This window comes from Hemiscyllium ocellatum, chromosome 22 (assembly GCF_020745735.1).
Source record: "Hemiscyllium ocellatum isolate sHemOce1 chromosome 22, sHemOce1.pat.X.cur, whole genome shotgun sequence".
NCBI classification, from domain to species: domain Eukaryota; kingdom Metazoa; phylum Chordata; class Chondrichthyes; order Orectolobiformes; family Hemiscylliidae; genus Hemiscyllium; species Hemiscyllium ocellatum.
The window spans coordinates 57,970,429-57,995,566 of record NC_083422.1 but is presented as its reverse complement, the minus strand read 5'-3'; the positions used below and the strand labels follow the sequence as shown (position 1 = coordinate 57,995,566).

The window sequence follows — 25,138 nt, the reverse complement described above, 5'->3', positions numbered from 1 at the left end:
CCTTCCTCATTCCTGAAGAAGGGCTTATGCCTGAAACGTTGATTCTCCTGCTCCTTGGATGTGCCTGACCTGCTGCGCTTTTCCAGCAACACATTTTTCAGCTCTGAGGTATTCTAGTCACCAGATACAATAAAATCAACAATGTAGTGAGCACAAGGTCAAAAAGCCGGCTGGTTACAGAGTCCTCCTCTTTACCTCAACATGCTTAACTCCGCTGAAAATTATACGAGAAATGTTTATGCTGCCATTACAGGACAGTGCAGTTTTGAGGCATGACAGAGAAAGGGTGATGCACATTTTAAGCTTCAGTTCTATATTTGCATTTTATAATTATCATATTGATACAGAATTCTCCAGTGACAGAAGACTAATTATTTTTCAATGTTGAGAATGTTCAGATACAATTAAAAGGAAAACAGAACATTGCAGCACACAGCTAAAGTTATGCAGTATAAATGCACACAAGCACAACTAAGTCTATCCTTGGGAGTACTGTATATAACTTTAATCACAAAATACCAAAAAAACAAACTATCCTAACTGCATGGGCGAGGTTAGATAAAATATTTTGAGGAACGGTCAATAGACCTGAAATGTTAACTCTGATTTCTCTCCACTGGTGCTGCCAGACCTGATGAACGTTTCCAACAATTTCTGTTCCAACATCCAGTTATTTTGTTTTTTAATTAGAAAAAACATAAATGGTAGAAAGTTGCAAGGAGAAGTATTCCAAAGAGAGGCCTAAAATGTTTAACTCAAGAGAAGGGTAAATGCTGAAGGTATCTTTATGAGTTAACACAGCACATAGACAAATGGGCATGACTTTGTGGTAATTACTGAGATGTGGTTACATGGAAACGAGGTTTGGGAATTGAATATGCAAAGGTACTCAGTGTTTTGGAAGGATAGACAGAAAGGAGAAGGAGGTAGTAGAGTAAAGGAAGAGATCAGGGCTGTACTGAGAAATTGGAATATTGTGAGCAGTTTTGGGTCTTATATCTCAAGAAAGATGTGCTGGCATTGGAGGGGGTCCAGAGGAACTTTATAAGAATGATCCTGAGGATGCAGGGCTTGTCAAATGAGGAGTGGTTGAGGACTCTGGGTGTATACTTGAAAGAGTTTAGAAAGATGAGGGGGAATCTCATCGAAGCTTACAGAATACCGGTTAGAGTAGTCATGGAGAAAATGTTTCCACTGTAGGAGAGACTAGGACTCACGTGCACAGCTTCAGAATGAATGACCCTTTACAACTGAGAGAGAAAAAAATTCTTCAGCCAGAGGGAGCTGAATCTGTGGAACTCATGTTACAAAAGACTGTGGATGCTAAATCATTGAATGTATTTAAGACAGAGCTAAATGGATATTTCATTGGTAAGGGACCAAGAGTTTTGGGGAGAAGGCAGGAGAATGGGGTTCAGAAACATATCAGCTATCATCAAATGGCAAAGCAAACTCAATAGGTAGAACAGCCTAAATCTGCTTTTAGATCTTATTGCCTAAATGACATCGGCAGTGGAGATCAATTCAAAGAATCAATCTGTGCAGAAATAAGAAATAGCAAGGGAAAGAAGTTCTTGGTGGGAGTAATCTATCAGACCCCAAACACCCAGAAACACAGTGGGATACAGGATAAGCCAGAAAATACTGGGGGCTTGTAGAAAAGGTATAGCAATAATCATCAGTAATTTTAAAATGTATATGGTGTGATGATAGCCTGGCTTTAAGAGGTGTATTTTGTCCTGTTTTGTTTTGAAGAGAGGTTTTAAAACAGAAATGGAGAGCTGTGTCTTTAAATCCAATAAACAGCTTCTGAGGCCTTGGTTTCTTTTTAAGTTAGAACAAAAGGAGCAGTCTGAACAGATAGGATCAAGCTCACCCAGGACCAGGACTTTCAGTTTGAGTTTTCCAATAGCAGCTGCTGGGGTATTGAAGTTGGATATGGAAATTGTTTGTCCTCTCTCTGTTACCACTAAGAGGTGGGGGTTCTCACCCTGCTACTAGAATTTCATGTGAGACAATCTATTTTACTTAATTTGCATTAGTCAGGGAAGTCTTTATGGGATGTCACAATATTAGAACAGTTATTGTTTAGTAGGTACATAATCTATTATTTTGTTAAGTTTTCCAATAGAGCCAAATTATTTCTCTTCATTCTTTTATTTTATTTTAACTCTAGTGTATGAATAAAGTGTGTTTCGCTCTGGTCTAGAACAATGGACTGCATTAATCAAAATGGCAAGGGTAGCCTCTGGGGAGTTCATTGAATATATTACAGATTGTTTCTTGGAGCAATATGGTGGGGAACCAACCAGAGAGCAGGTTATTTTGGATTTGGCATTGTGTAATGATGTGGGATTAATTAATAATTGCACTGAAAAAGATCATCTAGAGAAGAGTGATCACAGCATGCTAGAATCTCAAATTCAGTTTAAGGGTGAGAAACTAGAATTAAACAAAGATAATGACATCGGCATGAGGGCAGATCAGACCCGAGTGGAGTAGGAGGGAGACTGAAATGTTGGACAGTTGATGAACAGTGGCAGATGTGTAAGGAGCTACTTAATTGCTCCCAACTAGAATTTATTCCAGAGGAAGAAATATTTTAAGGGTGGTGGGTCGAGGTGGTGGGTATGGAGAGAAATATCCATGGCTAAACAAGGAAGTTAAAGATAATGTAAAGACAAAAAACTAAGACAAGCCACATTGCAGAGGCTGGAAGTTTGGACAACACCTAAAGATCAAAAAAGGGTTACTAAGAAAAACATAAAAAGTGCAAAGATAAATTTTGTAAGAAAACTAGTACAAAATATAAAAACCATATAGCAAAAGCTCCAACAAGTATATAAAAGAGAAGAGAGTAGTTAAGGTGAGTGTTGGTCCATTGGAGGATGTGATTGGAGAGTTAATAGGGGGGAACCACAGAAATGGCAGTCATTTGATCAATATTTTTCATGATGAAGAACATATTACTATCCTATTCATAACAAGTAATGTTGAGGTTATAGGAAGTGAGGAACTTAGAACAGTTGTTATTACTCGGGAAAAGTACATTGGAATTGAAAGCAACCATTCCCTAGGACCTAATGGCTGACATCCTCGGGTCTTAAAGGAAGTGACAGCAGAGATAGTGGATCCATTAGTTATAATATTCCAACATTCTCTGAATATGGAAAAAGTTCAAGTGGATTGGAAATGCTCATATAACACCCTTATTTAAAAAAGAGAGGGAGGCAGAAAGTAGGAAACTACAGACCACTTAGTTTAAAATGTGCCATTGGGAAATTGTGATAATCATTATTAAGGAATAATGACAGGATATTTGGAAGGTCAAACACAATCCATCAGAGTCAGTATGGTTTTATGAAGTATAAATCATGTTTGAGTAATTTGCTAGAGTTCTTTGAAGACGTTACAACGAAGATGTATATTGGGAATCCTGTACATATAGTATAACTGGACTTCCAAAAGACTTTTGATAAGGTGCTGCACAAAATACACAAGGTCAGATCACATCAGGTTAGGAGTAATTTATCAGTCTGGTTAGAGGATTGGCTAACCAATAGAAAGCAGAGAGTTGGGATAAATGTGTCTTTTTCTGGTTAGTAAGATGTTAACTAGTTGGGTGCCACAGGATTAAGTCCGCAGGCCCCAATTATTTACAGTCTATATTAATAACGGGGATGTGGGGACAGAAAGTAATATAGTCAAATTTGTAAATGACACTTAAATAGGTGGAAAAGTAAGTGCAATGAAGAAATAAGACATTTATAAATGGATATGAATGGGTTTGGTGAATGGGCCAAAATTTGGCAGATGAAGTTTGACATGGGTTAGTGTGAGGTTATCCATTTTGGTCAAAGGAATAGAAAGGGAACTTATTAACTAAGTGAAGAGAAACCTCAGAGTGCTTCAGTGCAGAGGGATCTAGTGTTCACAGAAAATTAGAATGCAGGTACAAAAGGCAATAAGGAAGGCAAATAGAATTGTGGCATTTATTGTTAAAGGTACAGAATATAAATGTAGGGAAGTGATACTAGAGCTGTGCAATGCATTAGTGAAACTGTACTCAGAGTATTACACACAATTTTGGTCCCCTTGCTTGGGGAGGGATAGTGTTGAATTGGAAGCAGTTCAGAGGAGATTCACTAGATTGATTCCAGAGATCAGGGATTTGTCTAATGAAGACAGATTGAGCAGTTTAGGCCTATTCTCTCTGGAATTTAGAAAAATGAGCGAAGGTGGTTGCTGGGACATTGAGTAAATTTAAGATAGAGATAGACAGATTTTTTAATCACTAATGTGTTGAAGATCATTGGGGAGTGGGCGGGAAAGTGGTATTGAGGCTGAGGTGAGATCAGCTATGAATATGTCAAATGGCACAGTAAACTCAAGTGTTTCAATTGCCTACTGCTGCTCCTGCTGCTTATGGTTTAAGGGTAATGAAAATCTCACTAAGGCCTATAAAATATTCAATGATGTACAGTAGGTGAATCCACAATATTGCCTCAAGGTTTATAGGCCAGAGAACATATAAGGAAATTCATTAAAGTTTAATTTAAAGCATATTGTTAATGAAAAAAAATCCAAAGGGAAGTGAAAGTTTCACATAATCTAGTGGAGTTCAAAATGCGATTGGATGTTTGGTGAATGGGTTGTAGCACTTGCGGAATGAGATTGATGCATCTCATAGTGCTTGTCTCCTCAACATTTTCTCATGTTTGTGAAAGAAAAATTGAAGAAATTACGATATATTTGCTGATGAAACAAAAATATTCACAGGAGAAAAGAAGTTATGTTGAAGGAACGTAAATCAAGTATATTAACCAAACGATCTAAGTTGAGAGAATGAGCCCATATCCTCCATCTGCAGAAATGCATTTATGAAGTAATGCTCAGTCACCAGAGAATAAAGATTCTGAAATCTAAGAGGGAGCTGAAGGACTTGGTGGATAAAGCATTAAGAATCATAAATGGTACTGTATGGTCATAAGAAAACAAATAAAGCATTATATTTTATTCCCTATACTGACCAATATAAAACTAGGAATACTATGCTCAGTTTGCACTTTTGTGTTTTTTAACTATGAGATGGAGTTTTAGCTCTCAAACACAGGGCAGGAGATGCTGAGACTCTGGAGAATGCTGACAAAAGGGTAAAGAGGATAATGTCCAGCTTTAAGAGTCTTCATAGTGAAATCAGGTTCAATATTCTGGGACTATTTGCTATTGCCTTGGTGACACCCTCATCCACTCCTCAATCACCCTTTCAGCCCCCTTCCCGCACAATTGTAAGAAGCACATTACCTGCTCTTTTATCTTTTCTTTCTTCACTGTCCAAGACACCAAACAGTCATTCCAGGTTATGGATTGATTTACATATAATTGGATATTATATTCACTAGGAGAAAGTGAGGACTGCAGATGCTGGAGATCAGAGTCGAGAGTGTGGTGCTGGAAAAGCACAGCAGGTCAGGCAGCATCCAAGGAACAGGAGAATTGATGTTTTGGGCATAAGCCCTTCATCAGGAAATCAGGGCTTATGCCCGAAACGTCAATTCTCCTGCTCTTCGCATGCTTTTCCAGCACCACACGCACTTCTATTATATCCACTGTTCACATGCAGTCTCCTCTACATTGGACAGACCAAATGCAGAAAGGATGGAAACACCATTGCTCAGTCTCTAAGCATGATCCTGGGTTTCTCATCACTTGCCATTTTAATCATGGACTGTCATGCTCACGTTTCTGTCAGCAATCTCCTGCAATGTTACAATGAAGCCCAATGCAAGCTTGAGGAATAGAACCTCATTTTCTGATAAGTCACTCTGCAGCCTTCCAGATTTATTGTTGAGTTCAGAAATTTCAGACCATGAGGTCTGCTCCCCTTTTCTGATTCTGTTTGTTCTTCCATGTACCGGTTTGACTCTCAATTTCTATGTCTTCGCAAGACACTGACAAACAATAAGGGATCCCATTGTATATCAGTGATCATCATACTGCGTTATCACTCCCTCACCACATCCAACAAAACCCTATTTCTGTCTGCTTTATATCAAAAATCATATGACATCACATTATAGTCCAACAGCTTATTGTGAACATAATAGCTGTTGGACTATAACCTGGTGTGGTGTGATTTTTGACCTTGTCCAATCTAGTCCAACATTGGCACCTCCACATGCTTTAAGCTCCACCTATGCTTTAAGTGGAGCTGTTCACCATTCTGGCATTCATACTCGGTCTGAATGGAAGTCATGATTTGGAGACGGGGGTGGCACAGTAGCACAGTGGTTAGCACTGCTGCCTCACAGCGCCAGAGACCCGGGTTCAATTCCCACCTCAGATGACCGACTGTGTGGAGTTTGCACATTCTCCCTGTGTCTGTGTGGGTTTCCTCTGGGTGATCCGGTTTCCTCCCACAGTCCAAAAATGTGCAGGTTAGGTGAATTAGCCATGCCAAATTGCCCGTAGTGTTAGGTGTAGGGGAATGGGTCTAGGTGGGTTGCGCTGCGGCGGGTCGGTGTGGACTTGTTGGGCTGAAGGGCCTGTTTCCACACTGTAAGTAATCTAATCTAATGCCGGTGTTGGACTGGGGTGTACAAAGTCAAAAATCACCCAACACCAGGTATAGTCCAACAGGTTTAACTGGAAGCACTAGTTTTTGGAGCGTTGCTCCTTCGTTAACCACCTGCTGAAGGAGCAGTGCTCCAAAAGCTAGTGCTTCCAACTAAAGCTGTTGGACTATAACTTGGTGTTATGTGGTTTTTAAGTCTGAATGGATAAATGCTTCTTTCTTTCTACATTCCCTTTGCATTTTGTTCCGTGACATCAGTATTATTCATTCCCCCTACCCCCTACCCCCTACCCCCTACCCCCTACCCTCTACCCTCTACCCTATATCAGACCTTCTCTCCCCTCCCACTTTAGATGGCATAAAACCCACTACATTTCGACCTTCCTTCAGTCGAGTATTTACATTCATGTCAAAACGTTAACTCTGTTTTTTCTTTGTCAACAGATGCGACATGATGTTAGTAGCGGCTTCCCACAAGGATCTCTGTTTGGGCCTCAATTATTCACGCTGTTTATTAACAATTGAATAATGGCACAGAAAAACATGCATCCAAATTTTCTGAGAACAGAAAGTTAGGCAATATAGACAGTGTAGATGATAGCATTAAATTACAGAGATATCGAAAGACTAAATGAATTGGAAAAACTGTGGCAAATGGAATTCAATGTAAGCAAGTATGAGGTTATCCTTTATGAACAGAAAAAGATAGTTTAGCGAACTTTCCAGATGGTACAAAGTGAAATACAGTGAATGTCTGTATGTATACCTAGATGTGCCTTTAAAAAGGATTTGTTCTGTTATGTTTCTTTTAAAAGCAAATGTAATAAACTTGGAGCTAAGTTCTCTGCTCTGAACCCAACAAGATTGCTAGCTTTGAATCAAAAAGGAGGAGGGTCAAGCTCCCCCAGAACCAGGATCGTTTTGTTTAACTTTCAGTAGTCACTGGGGTCTTGAAGCTGGATGTGGAAGCTATTATTCTTCCTTCTGTTATAGCTAAAAGCTTGGGTTCTCTTTCGTTGTTGGAATTGCATGTGAGACAATCTATTCTATTGAATTTATAAGGTCAAAAATCACATGACACCAGGTTATATCCAACAAGTTTATTTGAAAACACCAGCTTTTGAAACTTCACTGCTTCTTTAGGCATCAGCATCCAGTCCAACACTGGCAGCTCCACATCACTGAATTTATCGTGTCATAGAGCTGTACAGCACAGAAACAGACCCTTTGGTCCAACTTGTCCATGCTGACCAGATATCCAAGATTAATCCAGTCCTGTTTGCCAACAATTGAACCATATCCCTCTAAACCCTTTCTATTCATACACCCATCCAGATGCCTTTTAAATGCTGTAATTGTACCAGCCTCCACCACTTCCTCTGGCAGCTCATTCCGTACATGCACCACCCTCCTCATGAAAACGTTGCCTCTCAGGTCCTTTTTGTATCTTTCCTCTCTCACCTTAAATCTCTGCCCTCTAGTTTTGGACTCTTCTACCCTGGAGAAAACCTGACCATTCATCCGATCCATGCCCGTTATGCTTTATAAACTTCTGTAAGGTCACCTCTTAGTCTCCAAGGCTCCGGGAAAATAGCCCCATCTTATTCAGCCTCACCCTGTAGCTCAAACCCTCCAACCCTGGCAACATCCTTGTAATGCTTTTCTGAACCCTTTCAAATTTCACAACATATTTCCTAAGCTGGGAGACCAGAATTGAACGCAGTATTTCAAAAATGGTTTAACCAATGTCCTGTACAGCCACATGACCACCCAACTTCTATACTCAATGCTCTGACCAATAAAGACAAGTGTACTAAATACTTTCTTCACTATTCTATCTACCTGCGCATCCACTTTCAAGGAACTATGAACCTGCACTCCAAGTCTCTTTATTCCTTGCCAAAGATTTGTTTATGGAATGTTACTATATTGAATCAGTTGCTGTTTAGTAGTTAAATAATCTATTAGTTTGTTAAGTTTTCCAACACAGTTAAGTTATTCTAATTCTGCTTTCTTTCGTTGAATGTTAACTACGGTGTAGAAATAAAATGTGTTTTGCTCCAAGCCTGTTAGTCTGACTAATTCTATTGCACTTAGAACACAATGCCTTACACTTCTTTTTTTAAAAGAATAATAATAAATTAGGGTCTGGACTATCTTCTGAATATATTTTGAAGGGGTTTTAGATTGGTTGCTAAAATTTCCAAAGAGACTTGTGAATTCAAGTGCATAGATCTTTAAAATGTCATGAACAGTTACAGAAAATAATCAAGAAAGCTAATGGAGTGTTGGCCTTTATATCTAGAGGATAGTAGTCCAAAGATGCAGAAGTTATGGTGCAGTTACACAAAACTCTGGTTCGACCCAACTTGAAGTATGAGTGCAAATTTGGCCACCACACCTTAGAAAAGATATATTGTCAGTGGAGGGAGTACAATGTCGGTTTACTACAATGTCAGTTTACAACAATCATACCTGGACTTGGCGCAGTGGTTAGCACTGTAGCCTCACAGCACCAGGGACCCAGGTTCAATTCCAGCTTCAGGCGACTGTGTGGAGTTTGCACATTCGCCCCGTGTCTGCGCTCCGGTTTCCTCCAACAGTCAAATGATGTGCAGGTCAGGTGAATTGACCATGCAAAATTACCCATAGTGTTAGGGGAAATGGGTCTGGGTGGTGAAGGTTTGGAACTCTCGTCCACAAATGGCAGTGGATGCTGGATCAGTTGTTAATCTTAAATCTGAGATAGATAAACTATTGTTAAGCAAAGATAATTAAGGATTATGGGCTTAAGACAGGTATTTGGAATGAGGCCACAGATCAGCCATGATCTCACTGAATGGTGGAACAGGCTCAAGGGGCTGAATGGCCTACTACTGTTCCTATGTCCCTATGATACTGCCAAACCTGCTGAGATTCTCTACTACTTTGTGTTTTTATTTCAAAACGAATGTGATTTCATTCATGTGATGAAAGATGCCAGACATTTTTATATCACTTTAGAGTTTCAAATACTGGAACATGGGGATGGTTACTTTTGTGAAGGATTAAAAAGAAAGGTCAGACAATCCTTCCAATATGTGTCAGATGGGAAGTATCCTGTGGATTGTTAATGGAAAATTATTTTTACTCTGATGGTTAATGACAGATGGAAAAGAATATTTATGGCCATTAGTTCGTTGTTGGTTCAGGATACTTAAGGATTGATTTTAGTTCAGAAAAATGAGAGATTGAATGTTTTTAGGAAGTCCAGAGGAAACCTGACTTGGGCCAAAAGCAAATATAACTTCTCTCCTAGAAAGGCAAAGGGAGGACAGGACAGTTCAGGGAAAGGACTGTTAACTCAGTGTAAAAGTTTAGTTCGTGATATTTCAAAACCAGGTTCACTTGGTTACAAATCTACATCTAATTAAATGCTCAGAAAGTCTAAGCATACACCTTTTTGAATATTCATGTATGAAGAGGTCACAGTTTGCAATAAGGTAACTGGTGGGAATCAGTCAAGTCAGATTTAGAGGTTTGGTACAGTGGCGATTTCACTGGAGTTCAATGTCTATAACAATAGTGGCTGTAAAAGAGGATGAAGCTATGAATCACAGCAACCCTAGTGTGGAAACAGGCCATTTGGCCCAACAAGTCCATACCCACCCTCTGAAGAGTATTTCACAGACCCATTCCCCTACCCTACAACTCTAACTATTACTCTATTTCCCCTAACTAACACACCTAACCTACACTTGGCTGCTCACTACGGGCAATTTAGCTTGACCAATTCACTAAACCTGCACATCTTTGGAGTGTGGGAGGAAACCGGAGCATGCGGAGAAAACCCATGCAGACACAGGGAGAATGCGCAAACCCCACACAGCCAGTCGCCCCGAGGAATCAAACCCATATCCCTCGAGCTGTGAGGCAGCAGTGCTAACCACTGAGCAACCATGTCACACACATTTTAAGATTTTTCTAACTGTGTTCTAGATCTTCATAACTTATACTTAATTTGTTTTTATCTTTTGTGCAATAAATTTCTGTTCTCTTGTTAAAGAAACCCTGCAACCTCATATGACTTGTTTCACTAACCGATCACACATTAACTAAAACAAACAAAAAGGTTAGGTTTCAATCTGTCACCTGATTTGTCCAGTATTACCATCAGAGCGTTGGAAAAGCACTGATTCCTGATGAAGGGCTTTTGCCCGAAACGTCGATTTTCCTGCTCCTCGGATGCTGCCTGACCTGCTGTGCTTTTCCAGCATTATTCTAATCTAAACTCTGGTTTCCAGCATCTGCAGTCCTCACTTTTGCCCAGTATTACCATCAGTTGGGATCATAACATTTATATCAATAAACATGGTTAAAGATGTTAAAATGATAGAGCAAATAGATCCCACTCTGGTGGGTAAATTTTCTGAGCAGGAAGTAATATGTGACCCAACAGTAATGAGTATGAAATACAGAGTAATTTTGTTAGATGTGAGGAAGCATTGATTTTGTGAGAGTGTCATTAAGCTGGGAAAGCTACTAAAACGTGTGAGAGCATGTGCAATGTATGTGGGTTTCTGAAATCATTTAAAGACAGCTGAACAAGTTCCTACAAGTAGAGGACACATGGAACAAGAAAATGATTTGATGATTCAATTTATTATTGTCACAGATACAGTGAAAAGTACTGTTTTGCTAACCAGACAATCATATCTTACATGAGTACATCAGGGTAATAGAACAGAATGCAGATTACAGTGTAACAGCTACAGAAAAATGCAGAGAAAGATCAACACAAATATATGACAGTCATAGAATCATACAGTCACATAATATGGAAAGAGACTCTTCGGTCCAACCAGTACATGCTGACCATAATCCCAAACTAAACTAGTCCCACTTGCCTACGCTTGGCCCATATCCCTCCAAACATTTCTTATTCATGTCCTTAATAACTATAAGAAATCTACACGTGAATCTAGAAGTAAGTCTGCAATCTCAGGAGTAGCTGCAAGTTCCACATTACTCTCTGTTCATCAGTCTGATAACAGCAGGGAAGAAGCTGTTCTTAAATCTGTTATTACATGTTTTCAAACTTTTGTATCTGCTGGTCGATGGAAGAGGGTGGAAGGGAGTATGACCAGGATGGGAGAGGTCTTTGATGATGTTGACTGCTTTGCCAAGGCAGCAGTAGTATAGACTGAGTCAATAGGTGGAAGGCTGGTTTAAGTGATGGACTGGGCAGTGTTCTCAACTGTCTGTATTTTCTTGCTGTCTTGGGCAGATAGGATGCTTTCTATGGCGCATCTATAAAAACTGTCAAGTGTCTTTATGGACATGCTAAATTTCCTTAGCTTCCTGAGGAAATAAATGCATTGGTATTCTTTCTTGAGGTAAAAAATGAGGTCTGCAGATGCTGGAGATCAGAGCTGAAAATGTGAAATTAGATTACTTACAGTGTGGAAACAGGCCCTTCGGCCCAACAAGTCCACACCGACCCGCCGAAGCGCAACCCACCCATAGTCTACATTTACCCCTTACCTAACACTACGGGCAATTTAGCATGGCCAATTCACCTGGCCCACACATCTTTGGACTGTGGGAGGAAACCGGAGCACCCAGAGGAAACCCACGCAGACACGGGGAGAACGTGCAAACCCCACACAGTCAGTCGCCTGAGTCGGGAATTGAACCCGGGTCTCAGGCACTGTGAGACAGCAGTGCTAACCACTGTGCCACCGTGCCGCCCACAAACAGGAAATCTTGTTCCTTGGATGCTGCCTGACCTGCTGTGCTTTAACCAGCAACACATTTTCAGCGCTATTCTTTCTTGAGGGTCAGTTTTCTGGAGTTTACTAAATTGCTAGGGAAGCCAAAGACAAACTTTGCCTAGTTTTTCGTAACTCAAGTCCGGGATTTTGACCTATTTATCTTTTTATTTAGATTGTTATCATTTTAAACCTCTCCTTGGAGAATGTGTAACTGGGGAAGAGGGATCTGTCAATCTGTGCATGGTACCCACCCCATCTGGATGATTCAAGTCTGAAGCACTTAATGGGAATTTCTCATCTTTTCTCATATAAGGGAGTGGCCTTACAGAGATTTACAAAATCACGAAGAGCATAGATAAGGTGAATGACAAAGGTCTCTTTCCTCAGGTGGGGAAGTTCAAAACTTGGGGGTATAAGTTTATGGTGATAAGAGAAAGATTTAAGAAGGACCTGAGGGTCAAATGGTGATTCATTTGTGGAATAAACTGCCAAAGGAAGTGGTAGATGCAGGTACAGTTACAGCATTTAAAAGACATTTGGACAGGTACATGAACAGGAAGGATTTAGAGGGATATGGGCCAAACATGCAAGTGGAACGAGTTTAATTTGGGAAACTTGGTTCAGCATGGACAGGTTGAACCGAAGAATCTGTTTCCCTGCTGTATGACTCTATGCAGCTATGACTCTATGATATGACAGAGAAATATCAATACTGACTGGAAATATTAAAAAATATTTTGCACCCCAAATAAGGAAGTACTAGTAAATAAGGAAATACTGGTAACTGCTGAAAAACCCTGCTGTTCCAAGCAGATTTAAGTTATAAGCCACAATAGTGAATTCATGGATCATCCATGGATAAAACTGATTTACTCATGAGCTTCTGGTTTTGTTTGGTAGGTTTCGTGTTTGTGACACATTCCAACAATGTAGAAAATACGAAGTGAGATATATTGGCAAACTGAGAGAGATTAAGGGACCAGCATCAGACAAAGCCTCCACCAACCAGATAATCTGCTTGAACAATCCAGTTCTAGTAGATCTCAGCCCCACTGGAAATATTTGCACAGGTTCATTTCCATCAATAACTGTGCCTCGAAAGACAAGGCCATAATAGAAACAAAGTGAATGGGAAATCTAAATAAGAAAATGACAGTCTTCCTTATTAATCACAAGCATTACTGTGATGCCTGCTCCTCATGATTTATTCATGCAAAACCAATGCAATCCAATTTTAAGCTTTATAAGTATTTCCCTCTCCATCTTTTTTATTCATTCATTGGACATGGGTTAAAAATCACACACCACCAGGTTATAGTCCAACAGGTTTAATTGGAAGCACTAGCTTTCGGAGCGCTGCTCCTTCATTCGGTGATTGTGGAGTACACAATTATAAGACACAGAATTTATAGCAAAAATCAAGGTATTTTTCAATGTATAGTTTCAGTTACATCATACTGTAAACTTTTGCTGTAAATTCTGTGTCTTATGATCTTATACTCCACAACTACCTGATGAAGGAGCAGCACTCCGAAAGCTAGTGCTTCCAAATAAACCTGTTGGACTATAACCTAGTGTTGTGTGATTTTTAACTTTGTACACCCCATCTCCAAATTGGATATGGGCATCACCAGCTAGGTCATTAGCATTTATTGCTCATTGAATTGAGTGCCCCAGTTAAGTGTCAACCACATTGCTGTGGGCTGGAGTCACATGTAGGCTAGACTGGATAAGGATGGCATTCCTTCCCAATAAATTATTAGAGACCCAGATGGATTTTTCCCCAACAATGGCTTCATGGTCACCATTAGAAATTTAATTTAAAAAGTTCAAATGCTACCATTTGGCATGGCAGGGTCTGGATAACTCGTCCAATAATACAATAGGTCATCACCCTGAAAAGCATGAGTTAATTTGGAGCATGCAGCAATAGTCACATGGTTAAACACTGAACCATAGTGTACACTCAGTCAGCTGGTTTGCAATGCAGAGTGATACCAACAGTGCAGGTTCCATTCCTGCACTGATTGAGGTCATCATGATAGATTCTCCTTCTCAGCCTCTCCCTGCACCTAATGAGAGAGCAGCCTTCAGGTCTGGTAGGATGATAACAACTTTAGTGTGCATGAGGTGGAACCAGCAGGAATAATGATGATAAACATGTATTTTAAATTCCAAATGCTTTGAATATTCTATTACCCCACTGAAGCATCGTCTTTGAAATATAATGTAACTGAGCTTGTTTGTGCACCTGTCAATCTATGTCCAAATTTTGAAATTTTGAGATGTATTTACAGAGAAATGCTGGAGACTATGCTCTGCATTTCACGAGCAAATCAGTGCAGCCCAAACAAATATATGTCACAAACCTCACCTGCTTTAGGGAATCTATAGTTGACTGGTCATCTTGCGACAGCTTCAGTGCAGTTGTCACCTTTGTTGAATTTGCCACAATCTCGGCATTGAGGTCCTTGCATTTTGCCATAAGGCGCTTCTCATTTTCATGGGATTTTTTGAGGGCGCGGTGCAGCTTTTCATACTCAATGCGAAATTTGTCAAGTCCCTTTTCTCCCATAAGTTCAGAAAGGACTTCTTGGAAGTCCCGTTCAAGTGCCTCAAAGGCGTGGTCCTCCATGATTCCTTTATCTGATTTATCCTGTAAAAGATAATGAGGAGAGAAGGGGGGTAATAAATTAATCACAGATACACAAGTGTCTCAAAAAGAGTCAAGAAGTTATCTGCCATTTTAATCCCTTCTCCAGTCAGCAGCTAATCTAGCAATCTCTTGGAATGTATTTATATTCTTTGTTTCAAAGTTTTCCTTCGGAGATTACTCGTGAACTGAATACTCATGGGTGAAAGGTTCCATTGTACAAAGTATGGATAACCTCTAGACCAACAGTACAAATAAGCAAACTTATTAAGGTCATCAAAAATATTGCTTTGTTTTACTTTTGTTCACAGGTATTAAGTAAACACATTTTCAAATATATGTCTATCCCTTTTCCTAGCACTTGTAAGTGAAAGACTGATAGCATGAAGTGTCCTCAGACTGCAACTTACGCAAACAACAAATTACATTGATATATATCATTAGAGTCATAGAGATGTACAGCAGTCCAACTTACCCATGCCGACCAGATATCCCAACCCAATCTAGTCCCACCTGCCAGCACCCGGCCCATATCCCTCCAATCCCTTCCTATTCATAAACCCATCCCGATGCCTTTTAAATGTTGCAATTGTACCAGCCTCCACCACTTCTTCTAGCAGCTCATTCCATACACGTACGTACCACCCTCTGCATGAAAGAGTTGCCCCTTAGGTCTCTTTTATATCTTGCCCCTCTCACCCTAAACCTATCCCCCTCATGATTTTATAAACCTCTATAAGGTCACCCCTCAGCCTCCGATGCTCCAGGGGAAGCAGCCCCAGCCTATTCAATCTCTCCCTACAGCTCAAATCCTCCAACCCTGACAACATCCTTGTAAATCTTTGCTGAACCCTTTCAAGTTTCACAATATACTTCCGTAGGAAGCAAGACCAGAATTGCACGCAATATTCCAAAAGTGGCTTAACCAATGTCCTGTTCAGCCACAACTTGTAAAATGTCACAAAGCGCACTTAGAAGCATTATTGTGTCATCTACAGCCATGGATGAGGTTCCAGAGGACTGGAAGGTGGCTGATGTTGTGCCTTTATTAAAGAAGGACTGCAAGGAAAAGCCTGAGAACTCTCGACCAGTGAGTCCGACGTCCGTCGTGGGTAAGCTGTTACAGGGGATTCTGAGGAATAGAATTTACAGGCATTTGGAGAAGCACCAACTGATTTGGATAGTTAGCATGGTTTCATGCGTGGGAAATCATGTCTCACAAACATGATTGAGTTTTTTGATAATGTAACCAAGAAGAATGATGAGGGCAAAGTGGTAGACGTTGTCTACATGGACGTTAGTAAAGTCTTTGACAAAGTTCTAGTCTAGTTAGTAAAACTAGATTGCGTGGGATTCAGAGAGAGCTTGCCAACTAGATACAAAATTTGCTTGATGGTAGGAGACAGAAGGCGAGTAGAGGGTTGTTTTTCGAGCTGGGGGACTGTGATCAGGGATCAGTGCTAGGTCCATCATTACTTGTCATTTATTTAATGATTTGGATGGGAATATAAGCAACGAGGTTAGTTAGTTTGTGGTTGACACTAAAATTGTTTACATAGTGGACAATAAAGAAGGTTGTCTAAGATTCTGAAGGAATCTTGATCAATTGGGCCAATGAGCCATGAAGTGGCAGGTGGACTTTAATCTGGATAAATGCAAGATGTTGCATTTTGTTGAGATGAACAAGGATAGGTCTTACACAGTTAATGGTAGGGCCCTGGGGAGTGTTGTCAAACAGGGGGATCTAGGGTTCAGATATATATTTCTTTTAAAGTTGTGGTAAAGAAGGCATTTGTCACACTTAGCTTCATTGTTCAGACCACTGTGTTTAGAAGTACTGTCTATAGTTCTCATCGCCCCACTACAGTAAGGATGTTGTTAAATTGGAAAGGATGCTGAAAATATTTACAAGGATGTTAGCATGACTGGAGGGTTTGAGTTGGAAGGAGAGGCTAGATAGGTTGGAACTTTTTTTCAATGGAGTTTAGGAGGTGACCTTACAGAGTTTTATAAAATCACAAGGGACATAGATAAGGCAAATACCAAAGGTTTGTTTCCTGGGGTAGGGAAATTCAAACCTAGAGGGCATAACTTTAAGGTGAGAGGCAAAAGATTTAAAAGGGAACTGGGGAGTAACTTCTCTACATAGAGGGTGGCTGGTTTGTGGAAAGAACTGCCAGAGGAAGTGGTAGATGCAGGTATAACTACAACATTTAAAAGACATTTGGACAGGTACCTGAATCAGAAAGGTTTAGAGGGCTATTGGTAAAACTCAGGTAAATGGAACAGTTTAGTTTGGGAATCGTGGTAGACATGGACGAGTTCGACCAAAGGATCTGTTTTCATGCTGTATGACTCCATAAATACAATTTGACACAAACATACTCAAAGGGATCTTAGTTGTAAAAACAGAAGATGCTGGAAATATCGGGCAGCACTTGCAGAGAAAGACAGTATGATGGTGAAATCTTTTAGGAGCCTGATTGGCGTGGGTTCTGGCAAGACTGGGTACAGAATCAGACAAAAAGTCCAACATGGTCCATCTCATTGCATTTTTATGTATTTGCTAAGCAGTGAGGCATGTTTCACATGAGACAGCAGCGAGTTGCCAAGTTAAAGAATCACTGCTTGTTAAACACCTTATTAATGGCACAACCCACTTCATTAATAGTCAGCTTTGCATCTTACCAAATGTGCCAAACAAGCTAAACATCAAGAATGTCAGAGTGGGTATGTGGCGAGTTCAGCTCGCCATTCCCTCCAAAGGTGGTCCACAAGCATCAACATCTCAGGGCACAGCTCACATGTAACCTGTGTCCATCGACATAGGAATGTGAAATATGCCAGCCCCTCATGACACATCTCTGATCCACTTATAGGACGCTTCTGCACTTCAATGTTGCACCTTGGGCTACACCAATAACTACCATTGCAGTCAGGGTACCTTGGCTCAGGTACATGCAGCTAGCTCATGGACTGGTTCAGGCTGCATCTCTGGACTCAGCAGAGCTGGGCTTCAGCAGCACTTACAAGAAAAAAACAGAGTTAACATTTTGAGTCCAGTGACTCTTCATCATGAGTTCAGAAGGGTCACTGGCCTTGAAACATTAACTCTGCTTTCTCCTCATAGTTGCTGCCAGACATGCTGAGTTTCTTCAGCAATTTCTGTTTTTGTTTCTGATCTCCATTATCTGCAATTCTTTGTTTTATCTCTGAGGTCCAGGTTTACTTTGAGTGCTCACTCACTACATGAGCTCACAGCATTCCTGCCTTGCTTTATCCTCTCAGTCAGAGATACCAGGCTCCTATTATGCTTTGTTATGGAGCACAGACATAAAGCCAGGAAGCTTGTCATGGTTGTCAGTCAAGACAGGTAGAACTTGTTCAGCAGGACAGTAAAAGAAGAAAATGAAGAATCCGTACTGTATGGAAACAGGCCCTTTGGCCCAACAAGTCCACACCGACCCTCCAAAAAGTAACCCACACAGACCCATTCCCCTCCCCTTTTACTCTACATTTACCCCTGACTAATGCACCTAACCTGCACATTGATGAAAACTATGGGTAATTTAGCATGGCCAATTCACCTAACCTGCACATCATTGGACTGTGGGAGGAAACCAGAGCACCCAGAAGAAACCCATGCTGACACAGGGAGAATGTGCAAACTCCAGTTGCCCGAGGCTGAAATTGAACCCGGGTCCCTGGCGCCGTGAGGCAGCAGTGCTAACCACTGAGCCACCGTGCTCAAGGGTAAGTCAAGGGCAGTATCCTACACCAGGTTAGGGACTTGGACACGGTCAGTCGGGCATTCAGAACATTTAGAATCAGGATGTTCTCCACATAAGGGATGAAGAACTGAATGTCAGACAGACAGCTACCCTCCTGCGTCTTCTGTCCTATTGGGCTGTTTTCTTTCTGGAGTGAGAGAAAGGCAGGTATTAAAGGAAGTGAAAGTGGTAGCAAACATTTTTGGTTTTGGTGCAGACCAGAAATGTCCTGAACTAGTGACAGCAAATAGGGCAAACAGGGTTGGAGATGGCAGGTGTTGGAATGGCTGACAGTGAGTGAAGGAAGATTTTGCAATCAATAGTGAAAGTGGTACAGCATGAGTCTTGCTGGGAGGTGGGAGGTGGGTGCAGTAGCAGAGACAGAGTGAGTGTGAGGGATCAGAGGGAAGATGACAGTATTTATGCTGGTGGAGTGGCAAGGGTCATTGACCTTCTTTACATCGTGTTGTGCTTTCCTCCAGATGGCTGAAACTGCACTGACATGAGCGGCATTCTCAGACCAAGCTAATGTGGCCTGGTGTTAGAGTCTCCACTTATGGTCCTGAGGAATAAGAATGTCCTGGGTTTGCACCACCCCATCCCTGATTGTAAAACAGGGCACTAATTTCCTTCTGTCTGCCACGTACAGGACAAATGCCAGGAACTATGCATGGCAGCTCCTGATTGACAGTGCTCATCTGAGTGCACAATGACACGGGCATAAGGATGCTAGTCTTTTCTGAGTGGGTTAAAGAGGGTGTTCCAGGAGCAGCATATGGCAAGACAGGGACAGAGTCAGACAGGAGGGATGCAATGAGAGTGAAATAGGTCATTAATGAGGTGTGTTTGGAAAGACACAGCAAGAAATCTGGTGGGAGTCCCTCTAAAATATCCAACATAACTCGCCCTTAACCAAAATAAAGTAAGATGCAGCCCAGTGTGACTTTCAGCTGGGTGACCTTTCGAGAAGAAAGTGAGGACTGCAGATCTTGGAAATCAGAGTCAAAAAGTGTGCTGCTGGAAAAGCACAGCCAGTCAGGCAGCATCTTAGGTACGGGAGAGTCAACGCTTCGAGCATAAGGTCTTCATCAGGACACCTGATGAAGACCTTGTGCTCAAAACGTCAACTCTCCTGTTCCTCAGATGCTGCCTGACAGGCTGTGCTTTTCCAGTACCACATTTTTTGATTCTGGGTGACCTTTCTGTTTGTCTCCACTGAGGCTGCATGACCTGCTGAGTGATTTCAGCATTTTCTGTTTTTATTTCAGATTTTAATCAACTGCCGTCCCTTTCTTCCTTTTGCTTTAGGAGTTGTTAGGTGACATCAAAGGAGCAGGAGAATCGACATTTCGGGGATAAGCCTTTCTTCAGGAATGAGGAGAGTGTGCCAAGCAGGCTAAGATAAAAGGTAAGGAGGAGGGGCTTGGGGGAGGGGCGTTGGAAATACAATAGGTGGAAGGAGGTTAAGGTGAGGGTGATTGGCCGGAGAGGGGGTGGGGGCGGAGAGGCCTGCAATCTTCTTCCCGACCTCTCCGCCCCCACCCCTTCTCCAGCCTATCACCCTCACTTTAATCTCCCTCCACCTATCGCATTCCCAATGCCCCTCCCCCAAGTCCCTCCTCCCTACCTTTTATCTTAGCCCGCTTGGCACACTCTCCTCATTCCTGAAGAAGGGCCTATGCCCGAAACATCGATTCTCCTGCTCCTTTGATGCTGCCTGACCTGCTGCGCTTTTCCAGCATCTGCGGTCCTCACTTTCTCTGAGTTGTTAGGTGAACAAAGGAGCTTTTGATATGAAAGAGGCCAGAATTGTAGATGGACAGAAATCTTGAAGAGTTGTAAGGCTGGTGACAAGACAAAGAAAGGCTTCAAAAACAAGAATGTAAGTTTTAATTTTGAGACTTTACTGGCTTGGGAACCAGTGAGGGTCAGAGGGTACTAGGGTGATAGGTGAATGGGACTTGGCACAGGTTAGGCTCTGGAAACAAAACTTTAGATGAATTTAAACTGGGGGAGAATGGGAATCTCATCAGAACAGCATTGGAACGGACAAATTTATAGGCAACAAAGAACAACAACCATAAGTCATCTTGAGGGTTTCAGCAAAAGGTGTCCAAAAACAGGTTTAAGAGGACAGAAACAAAAACTGAAATTGCTGGAAAAGCTCAGCAGGTCCAGCAGCATCTGTGAAGAGAAATCAGAGTTAATGTTTCAGGTCTGGTGATCCTTCTTAAGAAGTTATTTCAGTCTTTATTGAAAATGGACAGCCATCTTTAAACAGCTGAGTGGAGAAACTAGGTGACCACTGTCCTTCATAATAGAAAATTAGCAGAATAGGATTTGAAATATTTTATCACCTCCTAGCAAAAACTTAATGATTGATAAATGGTTGAAATTAGTTGCAATGGGATTTATACTCTCAGAACATGACAGGGAAAAATATTTGGTATTTATTATATCGCATTATTATATTTTCACAAGTACAAGATTCAATGTGAAACTATGTAAAGACCTCGCACTTTACGTGTACAAAATTAGACTTGGAAACAATTTTAAAAATCAATTTATATATAACTTTGAAAAACTAAGAGATAGCATGTTCTACATTTATTGGAAGAGGAGAATAATTGTCATAAAACATATTTACAGAAATGTTTAAAAGGAACATTATGTTCACTTTTTATGAAGGCATACATCCCTCAGGGGAAGCTGTTGGGTTTTCTGATTTTTTTTTCCCCTCTTTCAGCTGAACAGTTTATTTTGGTTTATTGATCCATCCTAGCCAATTTTCATTGTCAAATTTCAAGCGTTAAAATAGACACACCTCAACCCATCACACTGACTGCAACCTTGTCTTATCAACTGCCTATCGTTCCTCACAGACTCTCTGCATATTGTATCTGCTTGTTCACCAGCTACACCATCCTCTGATCATAGATCCTGGGCCAGACAGGATATACCAAAGGTTACTGTGGGAAGCAAGGGAAGAGATTGCTGCATGATGGACAACCTGCATTATTAGCTGAAAATGTGTTGCTGGAAAAGCGCAGCAGGTCAGGCAGCATCCAAGGAGCAGGAGAATCGACGTTTCGGGCTTGAGCCCTTCTTCAGGAACCTGCATTATTAGGCTAATTATCCGTGGCCATCATAGCTAGCCAAGAAGCACCAGGATTTTGAATTAATGTTCACAACTTAACATGCTGAGATTGCTCACCTTTGGTGTTATTGCACAGCCCCTGATAGGCTTGGCATGTAAATTGATAACTCATTGGAAACATAGTTGATTTCATGGTGATGCATTGGGGAGACTGGGCGCCTCCTAGCAGAGCGCTTTAGGGAACATCTCCGAGATACCCGCACCAATCAACCACACTGCCCCGTGGCCCAACATTTCAACTCCCCCTCCCACTCTGCCGAGGACATGGAGGTCCTGGGCCTCCTTCACCGCTGCTCCCTCACCACCAGACGCCTAGAGGAAGAATGCCTCATCTTCCGCCTCGGAGCACTTCAACCCCAGGGCATCAATGTGGACTACAAAGCTCTGGTATGGCCACACTTGGAGTATTGTGTACAGTTCTGGTCACCGCATTATAAGAAGGATGTGGAAGCTTTGGAAAGGGTGCAGAGGAGATTTACTAGGATGTTGCCTGGTATGGAAGGAATGTCTTACGAGGAAAGGCTGAGGACCTTAAGACTATTCTCGTTAGAAGAAGTTTGAGGGGTGACTTATTAGAGACATACAAGATAATCAGAGGGTTAGATAGGGTGGACAGGGAGAGCCTTTTGCCAAGTATGGGAACGGCAAACACGAGGGGACACAACGTTAAAGTGAGGGGAGATAGGTATAAGACAGATGTCAGAGTTTCTTTACTCAGAGAGTAGTAAGGATATGGAATGCTTTGCCTGCAACAGTAGTAGATTCGCCAAGTTTAAGTGCATTTAAGTCGGCATTGGACAGGCATATGGACGTACATGGAATAGTGTAGGTGGGATGGGCTTCAAATTGGTATGACAGGGTGGCACAACATCGAGGGCCGAAGGGCCTGTACTGCGCTGTAATGTTCTATGTTCTAAGTGGCACATTCATAAACAGGTATTTGGAAAACTTGATTATACTTCAAGAAGTTACGGTGGCTCAGTAGTCAGCACTGCTGCCTCACAGCACCAGGAACCCACATTCGATTCTAACCTCAGGCAACTGTCTGTGTGGAGTTTACACATCCTCCCCACGTCTGCGTGGGTTCCCTTCAGGTGCTCCAGTTTCCTCCAACAGTCCAAAGACATGCAGGTTAGATAAATTGGCCAGGCATAATTGCCCATAGTGTTCAGGGATGTGTAAATTAGGGGCAAAGTGTAGGGTAGGGGGATGGGTCTGGGTGGGTTACTTTTTGGAGGATCGATGTGGACTTATTGGGCTGAAGGGCCTGTTTCCATATAGTAGGGATTCTATGATTCTAAGAACAAGAACTATGTAGCATCACAATAGGATCACATACAAGTGCTGTTATGATGCACAAGAACACTATTAATGTCATTGTGACGTTCTTTGCAGTAAATGAAAAGTAATGTTGAAATAACTGATTTTACAATTGTTCAGTGTGTAACTCAATTAGACCTATCGTTCCAGATAAACTGGACAGATGCCAGCTAGAAGTAGGAGGATAAAAAGGTGAAGTTAATGTAATTATAGCTTTACCAGACCCAAACATATTTAAGTTGAGGAAAATAGGAATAAATCAATAGATGCAGGTCATTCAACCTGTCCATCATCTTCCAATATTCAATCATATTGCTAACTGTCACCTTTGAGTTAATTATCAGCTGAGTATAAACATCTGCTTTTGGTCAGGCTATTAATAAAACCTTGGAGGCTCTTACAATTCAATGGTAGTGTACCTGCCTCTGAACTAGGCTGCCCAGATTACGTTCTCATCTTCTCCAGAGATGTGTAATAACATCTCACTGAACAGGGTGATTCAAAAGTGTCTATTAATAGAACCTTATCCCCCTGGTGATAGCTCCTTTTGCATGTCAGAAAACTGAGCACAAGATTCCTGCAGTTTGCAACCAGGTCAAACTTTAACATTCACCTATTGATAACCCAGAAAAAAACCACACTGGAGATTGATTTCTAACCTGTGTCAGGGAACTAAATGTCACTAAGAATGGATGTATTGAAAAAATATGGGAGAAAAAAAATGGAACAAGGATTTAATCTTAAACTGCATAAACTAATAGAAAAGGCAAAATCTAAAAAAACATTTAAAACAATTAAAAATTAAGCATTAAGGTGGCCAATACAGTGAAGACTTTTTTTATTAATTCACTGAATAAGACTGTTGGCATTTATTGTCCATCCCTAATTAAGTCTCTAATGCCAGAAGCCAGCAAAGAGTCAACTACAATGCTGCAGGTCTGCAGTCACATATAGGCCAAACTAAGTAAGGATTTCCTTGTCCTAAAGGATATTAGTGAACCAGATTTTTCCCAAAAATGAATTCTTGCTCATCATTAGACTCTTAATTCCAGATGTTTATTGAATTCAAATTCCATCACCTTCCATGGCAGGAGTCAAACGCAGGTCCCCAGAACATTACTTCAGTCTCTCGTTAACTGTAGTAATAATGCCACTAGGCCATTGCTTCACCATATCCAAAGTTGCACAGTCTCCAGACAAAATTAGAAGTCTACGCTTAAAATGAGAGGCACACCTCCTACTATGTACAGAGAGTTTATATGCAGAACAATAAAATCTCTGGTTCAGGGATGCCCTGTATTCATTAGGATATTCTGCGAGCTTTTGCACAAAACACATTAATTTTCCTGGTCCATAGATGCTGCCTGACTTGCTGGGCTTTTCCAGTGTGGGTGGGTGGGTGTGTGTGTGTGTGTGGGGGGGGGAAAGAGTGTGGGGGGGGGGGGAGAAAGAGTGTGTGTGGGGGGGGGAGAGTGTGTGTGGGGGGGGGGAGAGTGTGTGTGGGGGGGAGAGTGTGTGTGGGGGGGGGAGAGTGTGTGTGTGGGGGGGAGAGTGGGTGTGTGTTTTTAGATTAGATTACTTGCAGTGTGGAAACAGGCCCTTCGGCCCAACAAGTCCACACCGACCCGCCGAAGCGCAACCCACCCATACCCTTACACTTACCCCTTACCTAACACTACGGGCAATTTAGCACGGCCAATTCACCTGACCCGCACATCTTTGGACTGTGGGAGGAAACCGGAGCACCCGGAGGAAACCCACGCAGACACGGGGAGAACATGCAAACTCCACACAGTCAGTCGCCTGAGGCGGGAATTGAACCCGGGTCTCTGGTGCTGTGAGGCAGCAGTGCTAACCACTGTGCCACCGTGCCGCACACCGTGTGTGTGAAGGGGAAGAGTGTGGGGGGGG

General features: G+C 41.6%; 1 protein-coding gene across 1 annotated transcript in view; it reads right to left on the bottom strand.

Annotated features, from left to right (window-relative positions):
* cfap58 (cilia and flagella associated protein 58) overlaps nucleotides 1-25,138 on the bottom strand; it is a 206,828-nt gene that overhangs the window by 181,267 nt on the left and 423 nt on the right. The window contains exons 2-3 of the mRNA XM_060842287.1: nucleotides 15,907-16,097; nucleotides 14,702-15,042 (exon numbers count right to left, since the gene is read on the bottom strand). Of these exons, the coding sequence (XP_060698270.1) occupies nucleotides 14,702-15,042; nucleotides 15,907-16,097 (532 nt within the window). The remainder of the gene's footprint in view (nucleotides 1-14,701; nucleotides 15,043-15,906; nucleotides 16,098-25,138) is intronic.